This window comes from Rhinatrema bivittatum, chromosome 4 (assembly GCF_901001135.1).
Source record: "Rhinatrema bivittatum chromosome 4, aRhiBiv1.1, whole genome shotgun sequence".
Lineage (NCBI taxonomy): Eukaryota > Metazoa > Chordata > Amphibia > Gymnophiona > Rhinatrematidae > Rhinatrema > Rhinatrema bivittatum.
In genome coordinates this window covers 56,766,897-56,786,157 of record NC_042618.1, presented here as the reverse complement: position 1 = coordinate 56,786,157, position 19,261 = coordinate 56,766,897, and the positions used below count along the sequence as shown (strand labels likewise).

General features: G+C 38.8%; 1 protein-coding gene across 1 annotated transcript in view; it reads left to right on the top strand.

Moving 5' to 3' along the window:
- The first annotated feature begins 8,740 nt into the window (after positions 1-8,740).
- Positions 8,741-19,261, top strand: part of LOC115089833 (CDK-activating kinase assembly factor MAT1-like) — a 161,577-nt gene continuing 151,056 nt past the window's right edge. The window contains exon 1 of the mRNA XM_029598163.1: positions 8,741-8,896. Coding sequence (XP_029454023.1) covers positions 8,756-8,896 — 141 coding nt within the window. The 5' untranslated portion in view covers positions 8,741-8,755. The remainder of the gene's footprint in view (positions 8,897-19,261) is intronic.

Genomic DNA, 19,261 nt, shown 5'->3' with positions numbered 1-19,261 from the left:
GCATAAATAAATACAGGAGCTTAAAATTAAGCAGTTAACAAATAGAGAAAATAAAAAAGCAAGTACAATTAAAACAGTGCATATTAAAAGAAAACCTTAAAATTCATGTTAGATCATTAAACATTAAATGAAGCAGCTTCAAAAAATTAATATCAGGAAAGGCTTTTGGTACTTATGAAAAGCCTGGATAAAGAGAGTTTTTTTTTTATTGTTTTCTAAACAAATTGGGACATTAGGATAAGCGTATCTCTTCTGGTAGCTGATTCCAGTATTCTGGCATTGCAACCAAGAAGGCACATTTGCGTAATGTAATAAGTAATACTTGAAACAGTGAAGAAACATCTAATAAGAACTTTTGAGAGGATCTTAAAGCTCTTACAAGACAATAAACCTTCAGTATAGCAGAGATCCAGAAATGGTAAAGTGATTGCAAATGTCTAGGCTAGCAATTTTATAATTGATCCTTGACTCAAAAAGAAACCAGTGAAGATCCGCTAGAACAAGAGATATATGGTCATGCAGTCGAGCTGCTGCATTCTGTAAAAGTTTGGAGCCATTTGATGACAAAGAAAAGACCTAGGTACAACCCATTACAGTAATCCAGGATGGGCATAATCAGCTGAACAACAGTATGAAAGTCACTGTGTAGCAAAGGTTTAAGTGGCGTAACAACAAAGTTTATAAAAGCCCGATATTCCTACAGCCTTGGTTTGAGGAACAAAGAATAGCACTGATGCTGCAAGGTTTCATGCTTGAGAATGTTGTCACCCCATGAATCATAATAGAAGTAGGTCTTGGGATATTATCATGGTGTTGTAAAAATACAAATTCAGTTGGAATAGATAATTTGATATCCATCAAATTTTGGTTAGTGAAAATATGTTGTCATGCACGAGGAAACGTCAATCTTCAATAGGTAGCAGGAATTATATATCTGCATAAATTCGGAAGCTCTCATAAAGGCCTCCCAAAAGATCACAAATAGGAACTAAATAGATATTACAAAGAGCGCAGATAGGGCAAACCCCTGTGGAACTCCCAAAGTCATGGGATACCACCTTGACTTTTTCCCTTACTCCAGACCTGTTGCTTTCTATTTTGAATATGTTTGAAACCATCTAAGAAGTGGTCCTGAAATGCCAAGTTCTCTCAGTCGAAGTAATAGAATTGAATGGTTGAAGGTATCAAATGCTGCTGTAAAATCTTTCTAAACCATATTGAAAATGGTTAAGAACATCATTATGAACAAAGGTCTCTAATCGATTTAAAATGATTGATTCTAAAATCTTTATTAAAAATGGTAATGAAAAAATGGGTCTAAAATTTAAAAGGTCTGTTTGGTTAAGACTCTGTTTTTTCAGTAATGGCCGAACAGCAGCCATCTTAAGTGAATCTAATACGAAACCCTCTAATAGAGAAAGATTAACTAAATGGCCAGTTGATGGAGAAAATAAACCTCCAGGGCTAAGGTCTATTTTTTAAAACATTTACCCTGCAGTTTGAATAATTCAATGCGCCTATCATATTTGAGATTTCACTGGCTGAGGAGAGTTCAAAAGGAATTCCATTTGGATTTGATCTCATTGGTGGAAGAATCGAATTTCTTTGAATACCCATTAAAAGGCATTGACATTGTCATAAATTTTAGAGCTAAGGATTGCATAAATGCATCCCCATCAATATTACAGGAGTGTTTAGAATGGCTATCGGAAGATACTAATGTTAATTGATTAACAATGTTGAACAGAATTTTGGGATTATTCCCTGCTGCTTGAATCAGAGTGGAATGATACTGTTTACTGGTGTTCAGGCAATGAAGCTGGTAATCAGATAACTATTTGCATTTAGTTACATTTTCAGCAGATTGATATTTGCGCCATTTCGTTCAATTCTCCTCAGTGTTTGTCTCATAGATCTTAATTCAGGAGTCATCCGTTTTATATGAAAACCTTGGTTTAAATTTAATCATCTTAAAAGGGGCAAGATCGTCAACAGTATTGTGTAGTGTCTCATTTCAGGTGGTAATTGCTGATTCACAGTCTGTGCTACAAAATGGTGCCAGCTACAGGGTCCCATCTGGTGCCATTTTTACAAACTGGCAGGCAGGGAATGAGCACCTGGGGATCATTCCTGCACAATTTAGTAATTTTGGACCTGTGGATGGGGTAAGATATGTTCGGGGGAGGGGTGTCGGTTTTGAAAGTTTGGATCACTGGAGGAAGCAGGGCTTTTCTAGGTGGGGGAAAAGGGGATCTGGGACAGAACATGAGACTGATATTTTCTATTGTGTTTGTTATTTGGAAAACAAAAATTCTGTGTTTAAAAAAATAAAAAAAAACAAAAACAGAATGGGGGAGGGGCAGCATTGTACCTGTCCACACAGGGCAGCAAAAATACTAGCACCAGCCCTGGTTGGCAGCAGGATGCTGGGCTTGATAAACCCTCGGTCTGACCCAGTATGGTATGTGCGATGTGTATCCTATACAGGAACATCAGTATATAAAAGTTAAAAAATAAATAAATAAATGTTCTTATGGCTTCAGGCGTGCCCATTCTGCTACAGATATTAGTATCATCTGAAAGAGACAAAAGAAACCTATCTTTCTTCCTGCTCTTTTCACGTTGTATCTCAGGAATACTGGGAGCTAAAAGCCTGGGTTCATGGAGAAAGGGGAGGGCTGCGTATCACTTGAGGGGTGAGGGGCTTTGACTGAAAACGAAATCACAGAGGTCCTAAAACCAGTACTGCCTCACTTGACTCTTTGACTTCCTGGAATGTTGTTGATGCTGTGCTCTGAAAGGCAGAGCACAGCAGTTCTGACTTGCGTAGGCATCTTTTTTTTTTTTTTTTTCTTCTCACTTGAACCACAGTATTGATAAAATAGATTTATTTATCTAGAAAGGCAATCTATGATTATATCTTATTCCAGAAAGATAATTCAATTTCTTTTCAAGAGTAATACTTGATGTTATGTAGTATATAATCTTGCAACTTAATGCTTGACAGAGGAAAACAAGCAGATAGAAGAAAAATAGAGCAATTTCAAGTAAAATATAGAAAATATTCAATTTTGAAAGGCATTATTTCTTGGGCTCTCCTTTTGATTTATGATTATTAATATTTCAGTTGGTGGCAGCAGGGAACCTGTGTGCAGTTAAGAGAAGATCTGTTTGTATAAAAGCTTTCAGAGCTTGTAAAACAGATTAAATGTGGCTGCATGTGAAGGATGTACGTCGCACAATAGTGCCCCTCCGTTCCCTTTGTGTAATGAAGCTCAATAGTGTATTCAAATGAGGGCTAGATGCCAAAAAGAACAGGTTCGACTTGTCTGTGAGGATTTACACCACAGTAAAATGCACAACTGCTTTTGTAGAGGTCATGCTAGAGGGCACAGAACATGTACAACTGAGCTAAAAGCAGCTCATAACATGACTGAAGGGACAGCTCTGAATTGTACCAAAAGCTGTACTAAAGATAAGGAACAAAAGTAAACCCCGAAATTAATAAGATTAAGATTCAATTTTACCAAAAGTTGAAAATCCTTAAAATAAATCATGGAAAATCAGTCATATGAGAGGGAAAAAATTTTTGGGCTGGAGATTAATTTAAAAAGTAGAAATAGTAGTCATCTTTAATTTCAAAGTAAAGCCATAATCTAAAACAAAACTTAAAGGCAGGTTATTCATTTTGAAAACCTTTTGCTTTGTTGATGGCTTGCAGGTAAGATTTTAAAGCATGTTTTCATGGCTACTGCTGCTTGATGTTGAAGTACAGAAGGATAAAGAAACTCACTGAACCGACGGTAAAACTGAGCCTTTTTATTGAGAGTGAATCTCCTTTTTAAATGTAGGGTTGTTGATGGTCATGGGGTTGCTTTCCCTTTAAATAAAAAATGATGAACATGTTAAAATGGGCAGCAGCCATTGATGGGGCTTAGTGCAGAGATTAATTAGCAAACTTTGGAATGTGATATGGCAAATGTCTGATTGGCAATAACATATGTTGCAGCAACTGCTGGAAAGTCACTGCTGCTAGCAGGCCCAGCTATTTCCAACAAGGTTTAGGAGTTCTGCAAGTCATTATTCTTTAATGGGATGCTCGTTGCATACTTCATGCACAAAGTTGTGCTAAGGGTTTGATGATAGGTTTTTCAGTTTAGTTTTTATCAACTTAAAAACATTTAGGGGTAATTTAGAACATAGTTTATGTTCATTAGTATCAGTTTGTGCATGTAAATCAGCTTTTGAAAATTATCCAGAGGGTAGCTGGGGGAAAAGTATGTGCAGAAATCGATTTTGCACGGATTTTTCCCCAGGAGGTGTTCCAGGGGGAGGGGGTCAGGGCAGAGAAAACATTTATGTACGTACTTTATACACGCAAATGCTTGGAAACCGGCTGCAACTTTCCATGTGTATGTCCCAGCGTGTACTTGGCAGAACACACACATTTTTAAAGTAAACTTATGCGTATTTTTTCCCTCCCTTTCTGAAAATGTGAGTACAGCATTCTCTAAAAGCAAAATCAAACCATTCCTACAGAACGTTAGGGGCTTCATGACCTCATGGATTCACTTTCCTCAGCCTCCTCATAAGAAGAAAAAAATGCCAGTGTTTATTCTTGGGGGGCATTGTATTTTGTAAATTGTCCATTTTTCATCTTGGACTATTAGTTTGATATGTCGAATCGGCATTAAAACAGGATTGCAGTGTACATGAGCTGAAAGGGGCCTTCCCATGATAAAAGTAACTGCAATGAAATGGGGAGCTCAGGATCATTCTTTCAACTGCTGTGGTCATCGGATAACTGAGATATTGTCTGATTTATTTTATTTTTTATTTTATTTATTAATTCTTATATACCGATGTTTCATGAGAGCATATCACATTGGTTTACATTAGTTACAAATATTTTTAAATGAATATTTATTTCCAAAATTAAAATGAAAAGAAGTAAATACAAAGTTTCATAATAAACAAATAAAATAGTAAATAATTAATAAAAAATTTAAACCGTTAAAAATGCAGAACAGTAAGAGCAGAGATAGTATACGTAACTAAGTATATAAAATAAAGGGAAATGTAATCATTAAGTTAACTCTTGGAAGGCTTGTTCTAATAGCCATGTTTTAATACCCTTTTTAAATATTTTAATGTCTGATTCCATCCTTAGTTCTTGAGGTAGAGAGTTCCACAGTTGGGGCCTGGCAATTGAAATAGCCCTTTCTCTTACATTATTCAAATGAGCAATTTTAGGGGATGGTATGGGCAACATCCCTGTACCTTCTGATCTTGAAATTCTTGATGGGATATGAAAATGTAATGCTGAGGTTAACCATTCAATCTTTTCGTTGTAGAGAGTTTTATGAATTAGAGAGAGAACTTTATGTTGAGCCCTATGTTTAACAGGCAACCAGTGTAGGTCTTTCAATATTGGCATAATATGATCTGATCTTTCAGTTCCTGTTAAGTCTGGCCGCTGAGTTCTGCAACAATTGTAATGGTCTGGTAACATTCGCTGGTAGGCCCAAAAACATCAAGTTACAGTAATCCAATTTTGACAAAACAAGAGCTTGCAAAACTGTTCTGAAATCTTTTCGAAATAGAAGTGGCTTTAATCTTTTTAGAACATTCAATTTAAAATACCCATCATTAATGATTTTTTTCACGTACGCTTTCAGTGTGAATTCACAATCTAGAAAAATCCCTAGATCTCGGACTTCCAGGGAAATGGGATAATTTTTAGCAGCTTCCTGAATTTCAAGTTCCTTTGCTTGGGTCAATTTAGGACAGATGTATAAAATTTCGGTCTTTTTTGTATTCGGAGAAAGATTCATCTGGTGCCAGCTCCTGAAGGAATCTGCATAAGACTGTGCAGTTTTACTGTTCAGTAGATGGATGTATAAAAAAACCTAGTAAATTGAGGAACATGATCTATAAGTGAATAGGTAGCCTCATGAAGTCTTTTCACAAGGGGCCTGTTATTCCTGGAGGCCTGTTTTGAGACAGTAGTTTAGGCAACTGTGTATTCCCTTGTGCGTCCATTAGAATATCCTGTGAGATCAGAGAGCTAAGCAATTGTGCATAGACTTGCTGGTTATCCTTGGTGATTTAACAATTAAGCCTCATTTTGATTTTGGTTTCAAAATCATTTTATTCTGTAGAGGCTCCTGTAGTGATGTATAGAGTGAAAGTAAATCTTGCATGGAAAAGCTGGGAGCTATGCCATAGGACAGTGGAGTCAGGGGGAGAAAAACAGTTCTTATATAGATGCAAGTAATTTTTGCAGCCAGCTTCATAGTTTCATAGCAGTTCTACATGCTACAGTCAGGGGGACACAAGTTCTAGCCTCTGAACTCTCATGGTAGCAGGGTTTGGGTGTGACGGTGACAGTGTCCGCAGACTGTGAAAAGAGCAAGTAGGTTTGAACCTTAGTGCTGTACATTGAAAGAAGACAATAAGTTATTCTGTATATCACTGGGACTTGATGCACAAAGAGAACTGTCATTTCTTCCTGGTCAGTGCTCCTGACAGTTTAGAAGGGCTACTGGCTGTGTGGCATCCAGAAGCAAATGCAGACTCTCAGGGGGCCAATGCAATAAATGTGTGCTGAAAGCGGGCGCTGAGCACTCGGAGCCCAGGTACCCCTCCTGGGGGCACCATGCAACATTTAAATTAGGGGTTGCATTATCAAGGAGGCGCTAGGTTCGCTTGCACGCTCCTAGCACCACCTTGAGAACGGGAGCCGCCGGTTAGGAAACAGATGCCAGATTTATCGGCGTCCCTTTTCCTAAACAGCGCACAGCCAGGGGTTCAGGAAACGGACGCTTGTTAACTGAGCGTCTGTTTCCTGAGCCCGACTGTGTGTGCTTTTTTAAAACTTTTTTTTTGTTGGGGTTTTTTTTGGGGGGGGGGGGGGGGGGGTTTAAAGATTTTCTGCTTTTCTTTTCAACTTTTGGGAGCGCTCAGCAATTTAATACCTGTTCGCACTTTTTTTTTTTTTTTAATTTGGAGTGAATAGCTAATAGGCTCATTCACATGCATTTGCATGTGATGACTGCTATTAGTTTCGCTCCGTATTGGACGTGTGTTGTGGAGGCGCTAATCCCCTTATTGCATACGGGGATTAGATAGCGCCTACACAACACGCGTCCAACTGCCGGTTAAACAGTGTGCACATTTGAGCGCACTGTATTGCATCGGCCCCTTGGAGAATAAAACTTTTTTTTCATTTCAGAATGAGTTGGGGTTTTTTTTTTAAATATGAAGCTATTTTATTGGGAATTTAATACAGTGGTAGTGTTTATATTATTAATATTTCCCAATAAATCAGTTGTTGGATTAGGTTAAAATAGCAAAGAATGGACTAGTGATTACCAATGCTTCTCTTTGACAGAGGAAATAGTCGATTCCTTGAGAGCCTAAGCACATTGCATCCCCTAGTTCTATATTAACCTGTCCAGTTATTTATAGAAGAAAAGGATGAGAGTGAATGGCATGCCAGTCACCTGTTGTGATAACATTGTTTCCACAATATCACCGAGGAGACCAAGAGTGCAATAACTGTTTGGGGGTCTATGTACTAAAGGTTTTCTTCCATTTTTTTTTTTTTGGTCTGAGTGAAAAATGTTTAGTATATAGGACTCTTATACCTTTCAGACATGGCCCAGAGAAGTTCATAGAATATGATGGCAGGGCAGGTAAGGATTCTAAGGCTCATCTAATCTGTGCAATTTGTTTCCTGGTGCATGCCAGCTGATATCTGACTTTTCCCTTCACGTCTTCACGCCTAGGGATCCTCTGAGCTTATTGCATGCTTTCTTGAATTCAGTTACTGTTTTTCCCTCCACTGCCTCTCTTGAAAGGTCACTGTATGCATCCATGACCTTTTCCATAAAGAAATATGTTCTGATGTTACTCCCGATTCTACCCCTTGGAGTCTCATATCACGACCTCATATCATGAAGTATACATAGAAAAACATCGAAGCAAGACCCTCATCAGTAGGTTTGCCGGTTTGTTCTGGGAAGGCACGCCAAGCCTTCTTCGCTAGGTGGATATTATCTCTTGTTAGCCCTTGGAACACCATCCCATGTTCCAGGAAGCCACTGCCACTTCTAAACGACCCTCCACATCTTGGAGGTTCTCCTCAGAAGCAGTTTTTTAATCAAAAGAAACGCTTCCCAGGCAGGAGAGCAGAAGACCTTGCTAACACAAGCAGAGAAGCTCTAGTCCCCTTGTTGCCATCCAGTGAAAATCAGGTATGGGTTTGTGGCTGAATCCAGAGCAGGTACAGTGTTCCAGTCTTTGTACCAGAGGTCCGCCCTATGTGCAGAGGCTGAGTTTTTATGTAAACCATTGGCCTGTTGTAATCTCAGGCAACAGAGATTACCTAATAATAAGATACTGTTACAGGATACATCTATACTTAACACCAGGATTTGCTCATATCAGAAATCCTCTCCCTCCTACCAGAGTAGTTGAGCCTGTCCCACCACAGGAAAGAGAGCAGGGATTTTACTTCAGGTACCTCCTGTTCCCCTTCCTCCTCCCCCCTCCCCCCCAAGACTTTCAGATACAGCATCTCAAGGTCTCCAGTAATTGCTGGAAGCCAGTGTGGGCCAAAGCACCTGCAGTGTTTTAAGTCCTGCCCCCATCAGCGAAAATGCTACCCTTCCAGTGCTGCAGATATGGCATTTCAAGTCCTGCCTCCGCCTCCCCCTAAACAGTCAAAGTACATGCTGCTTGGTGCTACCAAATGCAGCATTTTGAAGGAGCACCAAGCTCACCAGAAGCACGTCCCAGCAGGCTCCCTGGCCCTGCAAAAACGTGCACAGTACTGCACAGCACAGGGACCTCAGCTGCCGAAGGAGAGAGGGGAAACCTGGAGCCACTACTAGTAAGGACAAATGCTCTTGCAATGGGGGACGGTTGAAGGCGATTCTTGTTGGGGGTGTGGGGAGAGAAAGGGACATGCTAGGCAGGAGATGGAGGTAGAGATAGCGATGCTGCTGAGTGAGTGAGTGGGAAAATCTGCTTGTTTTATTGTTCTGGCTTTTGTCCATTAAAATAAACTCCAGTATTTACCCAGAAAAATAGTATCATATTTTTCCACTGATTTTATCCTCTTTTGTTCTTGTCTATAAACCTGATAAATTCCAGGGAACATTTTAAAAAATGAAAATAAAGGTCCCTATCAATACCTTATTAAAATTCAGAAGAGAGAGGGGAACCTTGATACTTACAGATCTGGTTTCCACTCCTATGGGATCCAGCCCTCATTCAAAACGAGGGATCACTGTTCCATTCTAACATCCATTCTCTAGCCCTCATGGTCTGAATGTTGATGGGAACATAAAATTCTTCAGTCTATCTGCAAAAGTGTTTGAAGTCCTGGCTTCTAGAAAAAAGAAGGCCTTATGTCTTAAGTAGAGGAGGTTAGTATTCTGTGAGGAAGAGGCCTTAAATCTTTTTTCTCTTGTCTCACACAATAACTGCTTGACTATTTTCTGTCTTTAAGAATTTGGTTTAAAAACCAACTCTCTTAGGGTTCATCCCAGTGCAGCTGGCCCTTCACAAACATGCAAAAAGAAACACCTTCTCTGTGCAGCCTTTTAGTTGCTTGGGGCTTGCTTTAGTTCATCTCCTAACAAGCTACCTGCAGTATCATGGGATATCAACATGATTCTTACCCAGCTATGAAAGCTTCCTTGAGAACCTCTAAATTTTTGTAGTCTCAAGAATCCCAAGTTCTCATCTAAGGTGCTACTGAATTTCTACCTTAACCAGTCAATTGCCCTTCCAACATTTTTTCCCAGGCTGTGTCTTCTAAAAGGTGAACAAGACCCTTCATTCTTTGATGTGCAAGAAATCTGTCACCTTCTACCCTGAGCAGACTAAGGTCCACTCAATGTTTTGTTTCTTAAACCCAGATAGATTTTTTTTTTTAAAGTAGACACTTGAAAGGGATGTGGAATAATTTTTTCCTTGTGTGGCTCATTGTCTGTATGTAGTTTGGGTTCTGTGATGTATTATGCATGTTATTGTTTGGGCTCTGTTTTGGTTTGTTTATTTGTTTTTAAACTTTATTGCGCATCGCTTCAGACTGTTTCCTAAGGACTTAGGAAGTGGTTAATAAATATTTTAAATACATAATGAAAAATAACTAGGCCTGGGATTGCAGTGACAAAATGTGCCATTTCCAATTGGATAGCAGATTGCATCTCCTTTTGTAATGCACAGGCAGACCTGACCTTAGAGAGGGGCATGGCAAGGCCCATAATATTAGGGCAATGGCAACTTCAGTTGGCCACTTAAGGGCTACCTTGATTGAGGACAGTTGCCAAGCTGTGACCTGGAATAAATTTACACATTTAAATTCTGTTGCCATGTAGCCAGCCTCTTGGCAGGATGACAGGTGTGGATTGTTTATCCTTTGTGATCTCTGAAGTGTACAGCTGAACTCCTTTCCTCCTAAGCCCATTTTATTATTGGCGATTGCTTCCCTGCTATAGATATAATGCAAACGCATATATAAAAACATAAAAAGGGTTTTAGCCCAGCAAAAATGTTTTCTTCTTGCGGTGTTGGTCTTGATAGTGTTGTTTCCCTTAGCTAAGGAGTCACACTTTTGCAACAGTGGTGAAGTGCTTGTCTTCAGAGAAAGCAAAGTTGCTTATCTGTAACATATATTCCCCTGAAGATAGTTTATTGGTCACACAGAGTCTCTCACTTCCACTTCTGGAGTTTTTCTTCCCCTAATCAAAGGTCTTTTATCAGAACTGAGGGGAGCAGCCGTGTCATGTCAGAATTGGCAATCTGGTGCATGTGGAGTAAAGGCCTTTAGGATTTTCCATGAAGCTCTGGGACAAATCTCTACTTGGGGCTAAGCATGGTCATGTGACCCATGTATGTGACTGAACTGCTGTCTTCAGAGATTTGTGTTACTGGTAAGCAATTTTGCTTTTGTCTTGCCTCTTCTGTAAGGATTACATATTTAATCTTATGTCATAGAGTGCCATTCTTTCTTGGACTGCCTCTATTCTGCCTTTTTTGCTCCTCAGTCAGTGTTAATATCTTGCATTTCTCTAATAGGTTAACTTTTAAACTTGAATGTAAGGTAGGAATGATGAAACACAACCCAAGAAAGAGATCTGGGCGTCATAGTGGATAACACATTGAAATCGTCGGTTCAGTGTGTTGCGGCAGTCAAAAAAGCAAACAATGTTGGGAATTTTTAGAAAGGGAATGGTGAATAAAACAGAAAATGTCATAATGCCCTGTATCACTCTATGGTGAGACTGCACCTTGAATACTGTGTACAATTCTGGTAGCCGCATCTCAAAAAAGATATAGTTGTGATGGAGAAGGTACAGAGAATGGCGACCAAAACAGAGCCCTATGAGGAAAGACTAAAGAGGTTAGGACTGTTCAGCTTAGAGAAGAGATGGCTGAGGGGGGATATGAGAGGTCTACAACGGGTAAATGTGAATCTGTTATTTACTCTTTCGGATAATAGGACTAGGGTGCATGCCATGAAGTTAGCATGTGGCACATTTAAAACTAATCGGAGAAAGTTCTTTTTTACTCTGCACAATTAAACTCTGGAATTTGTTGCCAGGGAATGTGGTTAGTGCAGTTAGTGTAGCTAGGTTTAAAAAAGGATTGGATAAGTTATTGGAGGAGAAGTCCATTACCTGCTATTAATTAAGCTGACTTAGAAAATAGCCACTGTTATTACTAGCAACAGTAACGTGGGATAGACTTAGTTTTTGGGAACTTGCCAGGTTCTTATGGCCTGGATTGGCCACTATTGGAGACAGGATGCTGGGCTTGATGGACCCTTAGTCTGACCCAATATGGCATGTTCTTATGTTCTTTTTTTGTAATGGGCCAGATCTTTTAAAAGTTATTTCCTATTTTGAGTCATAGAAATATAGAAACGTGACAGCCTATCTAGTCTGCCCATTTGCCCAACTAATTTAGCTTTACAATTCCCATCACTCACTCAGAGATCCCCCTCTGTTCATGAATTCAAATGCTGATTTTGTCTCCACCTCCACTGGGAGGTAGTTCCATGCATCCACTACCCTCTCTGTACCAAAATATTTCCTAAGAATCTATCCCCTTTCACCTTATCCCATGAGCCCTTGTTTGAGAGCTTCCTTTCCTTTGAAAGAGGCCTGTCTCCTGTGCATGGAAACCTTGGATGTATTTAAATGTCTCTATCATATCTTCCCTATCTTGCTTTTCCTCTAGGGTATACATATTTAGATCTTTGTCTGATCCCATATAGTTTAGAATGAAGACCACTGACCATTTTAGTAACCACCCTCTGGACCGACTCCAACTGGTTTATATCCTTTTGAAGCTATGGACTCCAGAACTGTACCTTGTATTCCAAATGAGGAATACTAGGAACACCAGCGACCTGTTCTGGGACAATATTGCTCCCTTATCTATTGACCATCATGCCTCTCCCTATGCAGACACGCATCTTTTTGGCTTTTGCCTGTTTGCCACCTTAAGACCATCAGATAAGATCATCCCCAGATTGCGCTCTTCTTTCGTGCTTAGAAGAATCCCCCCCCCCATCCAATATTGTATCTCTCCCTTGGCTTTTTGCAACCTAAATGCATTACTCTGCATTTTAGCATTAAATATTAGCTTCTAGACCCCACACCATTCCTCGAGCTTTACCAGATCCCTTCTCATATTTTTCACACTTTTTGGCTGTCTACCATGTTGCAAATGTTGATATCCTTAGCAAAAGACAAACCTTTCTTGACAATCATTCCACAGTGTTGCTCAGGAAAATGTTAAGAATCGGTCTAAACATCAATCCCGAAGGCACACTGTTAGTAAACCCCTTCTCCTCGGAGTGAACTCCATTTACTACTACTCTTTGTCAACTCTCACTCAACCAGTTGCTAACACAATCACTTTAGGGTCCAGTCCAAATGCACTCAATTTATTTATGTCACCTATGTAGAACTGTATCAATGGCCTTACTAGTGCTATCCCTTGATCCATTTCTCTGGACATCCAGTCAAGGAAATTGATTAGTTGAGCAAGTTGCAAGTGCTTTAAGAATTCTTACTTTAAATATATGAATGTGAATTTTATGGTCAAATGGTTAGAATTTTTTCCCGATTTGGCAACTGCCACTCAGAGGTGGAGGAAGGGATTCTTGGCTTTATTTCAAGAGGTACACACATTAGGGTTTTTTTTAAATTGTGAAAACCTTACAAACGTATTATTAAATATCATAACACAAGAAATTGCCATACTGGATCAGACCAAGGGTCCATCAAGCCCAGCATCCTGTTTCCAACAGTGGCCAATCCAGGCTACAAGTACCTGGCAAGTACCCAAAAAACGAAGTATATCCCTTGCTACTGATGCTAGTAATAACAGTGACTATTCCCTAAGTCAACTTGATTAATAGCAGGTAATGGACTTCTCCTCCCAGAACTTATCCAAACCTTTTTTTAAACCCAGCTACACTAATTGCACTAACCACATCCCCTGGCAACAAATTCCAGAGTTTAATTGTGCGTTGAGTGAAACAGAAGTTTCATGTTTTTTGTTCCTGACCAGCTTAGAACCTTTATGGATTCTAGGAAACTAGTTACATCTTCACCAGTTGCCATTATGGGTCAAGATTAGTTGATCTTAGTTATTATCAGGAGTGTTCTTGCGGTGGCTATTTTTCTTTTCACTTTTATGTGACCTTTCTTTTCCTTTCTCGTCCCCCTTTTTTTGTAGACTATACTAATGAGAAAATATTTGATATATTTTTTCCTCTAGTTGTGTTACAATAAAACTCAAAATAGTTATATTTTCTCATTGTGTTTCTGGCAAAGTTTATTTCCTTTGTAATTTCAGATATAATTAATAAATTGACCAGATTTTTCTACTTCTGGTAAAATCCTGCTTCCTCGGATCTTGCAATCCATTGGATTCTAGAAAGTGCCTTATCTTCTGTCTTAGCAGCGATTCCATTAATTTGCTCACCCCAGAGATCAGACTAACCGGTTTCTAGTTCCCAGCCTCCTCCTTACTTTCACTTTTATGAATAGGAGCCACATCTGCCCATCTCCAGTCTTCTGGAACTATTCCCGACACTAAAGCATTGAAAAAGTTAGCCAGCAGAGCTGCTAGAACCTCTCTAAGTTCTTAGTACCCTTGGATGTATCCCATTTGGCCTCATTACCTTTTCTACTTTGTTAGCTCCTCTTGAACACATTTTTCTGAAAATTATTTACCTCATTTCCAATCTTATTTGTGTTCGTTTTATGTGGTCCTGACCTTGGCCCTTCCACAATGAGCACCAGACATTTGTTAAGCAGTTTTTCTTTTTCCTCATCAGCTTCTACATATTCCTCCCCTTCAAATCTGAGTTTCACAATGCTACTTTTGCATTTCCTTCTATCATTAAGATATCTTAAAAAAAAAAAAAACTGTTCCCCCTCTTGTTTTACTGTATTTGGTATTTTTTCTTTCCTGACCACATTCCCAGCTTCTCTTATTTCCAGATATTGTCGCCTGTCTTCCTCATTCTGTCATATCTTGTAGTTTATGAACGCTAACCTTTTCTCCTTTACCTTTCAGCTACTTCTTTAGAAAACCATAGCGGCCTTTTTTCCTCTTATCTTTTTCTTCCTAACAAAAAGTGTTTTGCCCTTTTAATATCTCCTTTTAGTTTTGCCCACTGTTATTCCGCTTTCCCTAGATTTTCGAATCCAGTTAATGACTCTTTTGAAGTACTACCACATTTTAATAAAGTTAACTTTCTTGAAGTCTAGGACCTTCATCTTCTGCACTCTAATACTGAATCACTTCATCTTGTTATCACTGGATGCCAGATGATTGCCCACTACAACATCAGAGAGATTTTCCCCGTTGGTAAGTACCAGGTACAATATTGCCTTCTCCTGTGTGGGTTCTGTTACTAATTGATAGAACAGTTGTCCCTGCAGAGAATCCAGGATCTCCCTGCTTCTAGAAGACATCACAGTCGGAATGTCCCTATCAACATTTGGCAGATTGGATCACCTAGCAATAACGCCTCTCCTTTCATAGCAATGCATATAATAGTGAATATTGTGCATTAAATTTCTATCCATTTCTTCTGTCTGTGATGGAAGTCTATATATTACATCAATATAAACATATGTTCTTTCCCACTTTCCAGATTACCCCCATAGTACCATCTTCTTACCTTGTAAGCCCTGCAGTTCTGTTGCTTTATTTATATACTGTATAGTGCTTTGCCTCCTCCCTTCCTTCCTACCTTGCTCCTTCCCGAATAAATTGTAGTCCGGTATATCTATAGCTTATGGGGAAAAATGCTTAGCTTATCAGGTCGTATGAAAGTCCAGCTTCTCATACTCCATACCTCAAATATAGTCAAATTTACCTTCATTAAAGTGGGGTTTTGGAGACCTGTATATCATTTTTATATGTACAGCAGCTGTTCTTATGCTAGTATGTAGGTGTTATGATACTAAGTATTAGAAGTAAAATGCTGCGGTGTTGAGTGCCTAATTGCTTTCTACTAACTCTGATTGTATCACAGATTTTCCCATGAAACCTTTACAAAACAATCACCCAGCCTAAAGCATGCGTTACATAGACAGACATGCATAACTAATGTGAATAGGATGTAGGAACTCAAACGGAGGCTTCCAAGTGTCAAACACTGTATGGGAAGATTAATTTTTCTCAACTAGAACATGATGGATGCCTGAAACTTACAAAATATGTTAAAACTAAACTTGCTTGAAATTTTTTATTGTATTTGAAACTAAAATTCCCCAAGTAAGGCTAGTTTTCAATATTTACTGAAAATGTGTATGGTGGTTTACATTCCTCTCAAGTGATGTGATCTTAAGCGGACGTGGCCCAGTGCCTTCTTTTTAGAGTTTCACATTCTAACACCATTATTTTGTTTTTCCTTGGCCGGCTTTTACATTCCATCTTCATTGTAAACAAAAGGAAGAGGGTTTTGCTAAAATAGTTTTGCTTGTGATTAACCCTATGTTATGAAAGACCTGCTATTGGGAAGTGTGTGTGTAATCTGATTTGATTATGGTTCCAGAATATCATTTCTTTTTTTGGGATGATTTGGTGTTTTAACAGACTTCGAACTGCCTTGCCATGTACTGTTAAATAATGTGATTGTCCCTCTCTACCTAACACCAGACTGTTCGGGAAAGTTCCCTTAAGTGGCCAAAATGAGGGATCTTTTCACAGGCCTTCTACTCTTCTAGGGTTAATCAGAAATGCCGATTAATATTTTCTTACTGGAAAGTAACGTTAATTAAATTGCAGTGTTCAGTGTGGTAGGCTTGCTCCTGCTAGATATGGCTCATTAAATTGTAAAATAAGCTGTACTTCATTTTATTGGCTTTAAAGGAAGTCAAATGATCAATGCATTTCAGGTCATTTCTCAAAATAGCAGCTGCTTTGAACAAATACAAGGCAAACAATTTCAGTGCCTGGGAAAAGCTTCCTGTAATTTCTGTTATGAATTGCAAAGTGGATGAAAAACTGTATACGTATTTTCTGTTTGAAGATCAAGCATGTGTAACAATTAGTCTGTGACCCTTCTGATTTATATTTTGCCTTCAGATTTTGTTGGTACATTCTTATAACCCCTTACTAGTTGAACATCACAGTCAGTACCTTTAGATATATGCTTTTATCGTTTCTTTTTCTTTTTTGGTGTGGATGCAAATCTTGAAGCATAAAGAAATTTGTACTGTTTGAAATAAAGTGCCACATGGTCTAGGATAACCTAACATATTCAGAAGCCTGCAGAGAGAAATGTCTATATTCTCACCAGTGGCTACTCAGTCACAGCTGGTGCTTTCTTCTGCCAAAGGATTATAACAATGGGACACTTGAATTCAGTGTATGGTTTGCATATTGTTTGCTTTTTCCACTGTCTCTGGGAGGAACTAATGACAGAGCATGTGTGTCTGTGTACTTCCTTAGACTTCACTGAATTCTATACCAATTCTGTTGTCTGTCTTTGCTCAGCAGTACAAGCTACATTCATCAAAATGTCAATTTGCCTACTTCTAAGCAATTTTTTCTTATAGTCTTGGAGAGCTCGGTTTCCTAATATTATTTATTATGTTTCCACACTTTTGGAATAAGACGCATGCTTTTCATTATGGCCATATTTCCTTTTTAACAACCTCCTTTCATTGGCCACATTTCAGCTGTTCATGCTGTATTCGTATATGACAAGGTACGCTTTGGACACAAGGCTCTGGATTCTTCAAGAGAGCTGCTTTCAGATCAGCCTTCTAGAGTTGAGAGCAGTCAGATATGCTTTATCAGCCTTTCCACATCATCTTCAGGGAAAGATCATCTTGATTCAAGCTGACAACCAGGACACCATGTTTTATGTCAACGAGCAAGGAGGTACAGGGTCATGATGCCTCTGTCAAGAAGCCCAAAAACCTGGTATTGGGCAGAGACAAATCAGGATGGTTTTCAGGCCACTTATCTGCTGTGCATCTCTTAACATGGTGGCAAATTGACTCAGCAGAGTATTTCAACCACCTGAGTGATCTCTACAGCAGTCAGTGTCAGTGGCTGACTAACTCTTCAGCTTATGGGGGATCTACCATGTCAGGGAGATGATTTAATGGAACTTCTTCCAAAAGCCCTTCAAAATCTGGATCTGACAGATAACCGATTCCACTATTACATCGTGGAACACAAGTACCAATGATCTACCTAATATTTGCTGCCCCATAGTAAAAAATAAATAAAAAATAAAGCCCTCGCATAAATATAAAGCTCCCTGGTATACATCTGACCTTAAAATGACAAAACGTTCCCTTTGAAACGCGGAAAGAAAATGGCAAAACAACCCAACCCCGACCACATTAGGTATCTATAGGGCAATGCCTTGCAAATATAGAACCAATATCCTTAAAACTAAACGATATTTGTTTTCCAAAAAAAATCCATGACTACCAATTTAACCCAAAAATTCTTTTCTCGTATGTAGCAGACTTAATCAAATCTGCCCTGAACTCTATACCCAACAATAACACTGAAACCAAATGTAACGATTTTGCACAATTTTTTAGAGACAAGATTCTAAAATTAATAAATATTCCCATAACCACAACATGTAGAATTACCCTGCCGAAAAACCCAGAATTAACATGGTCCACCTTTGAAAGCATATCATCCACTGAAATTGAGATTCTTATCAAAAAAATGAATCCTGCTGCCCATCCCTCAGACACTATTCCCATCAAATCCTTAAAGCTCGTCTCTAATTTAATTGCTAAACCACTCGCCATCCTCATCAATGTCTCCTTAACTCAAGGTAGTTGTCCAGACAATATAAAATGTGCCATAATAAAGTCCATTCTAAAAAAATCACACTTAAACTCCTCAGACCCAGCCAATTTTAGGCCAATCTCCAACCTTCCATTTCTGGCTAAACTAATGGAAAAAGTTGTAAATCAACAACTTTCGGAACATTTAGAAATATAATACATACTTCATCCCTCACAGTTCGGCTTCTGGAAATTTTTTAGTTCAGAGACACTTCTCGTCTCCCTCACGGATACAGTCCTTAGAGGACTTGACAATGGTCAGTCTTAGCTCCTTGTGATGCTCGATATATCTACCGCATTCGATATGATCAACCACAAAATTTTACTAGATAGACTCATGGAAATTGGCCTAACTGATGCCACCCTTCACTGGTTTGAATCGTACTTAAAAAAAAAATAAAATAAAATAAAAAATCCTATAAGGTTAAAAAAGGCAGTTCTGAATCAAAACAGATTTCATCCATGGAGTTCACCAAGGATCCTCCCTTTCCTCAACACTATTCAACATATATATTTTGCCATTGTGCAAACTACTAGCTGGACTTGGGCTAACACACTTCATTTACGCCGATGACGTTCAAATCTTAATTCTGATCATCGACTCAACTGAAACTGCCCTAAAACTATAGGAAGTCTATCTCTCTGCAATAAATTAACTCCTAACTCAGATGAGCCTATCCTCAAACCCGTCTAAAACTGAATTCCTCATATTATGCCTTTATTATGAACAATAAAGTTAGTTCTGATGTAAAAACAGTACAGACTAAATACTCCATTTTGCACAAAGTAATAGACCTAGGAGTAATTTTAGACAGTGAACTAAACCTAAAGAAATTTATAAGTACCCTAATTAGACTGTTATTACAAACTTCATGTCCTAAACAAATTTAAGA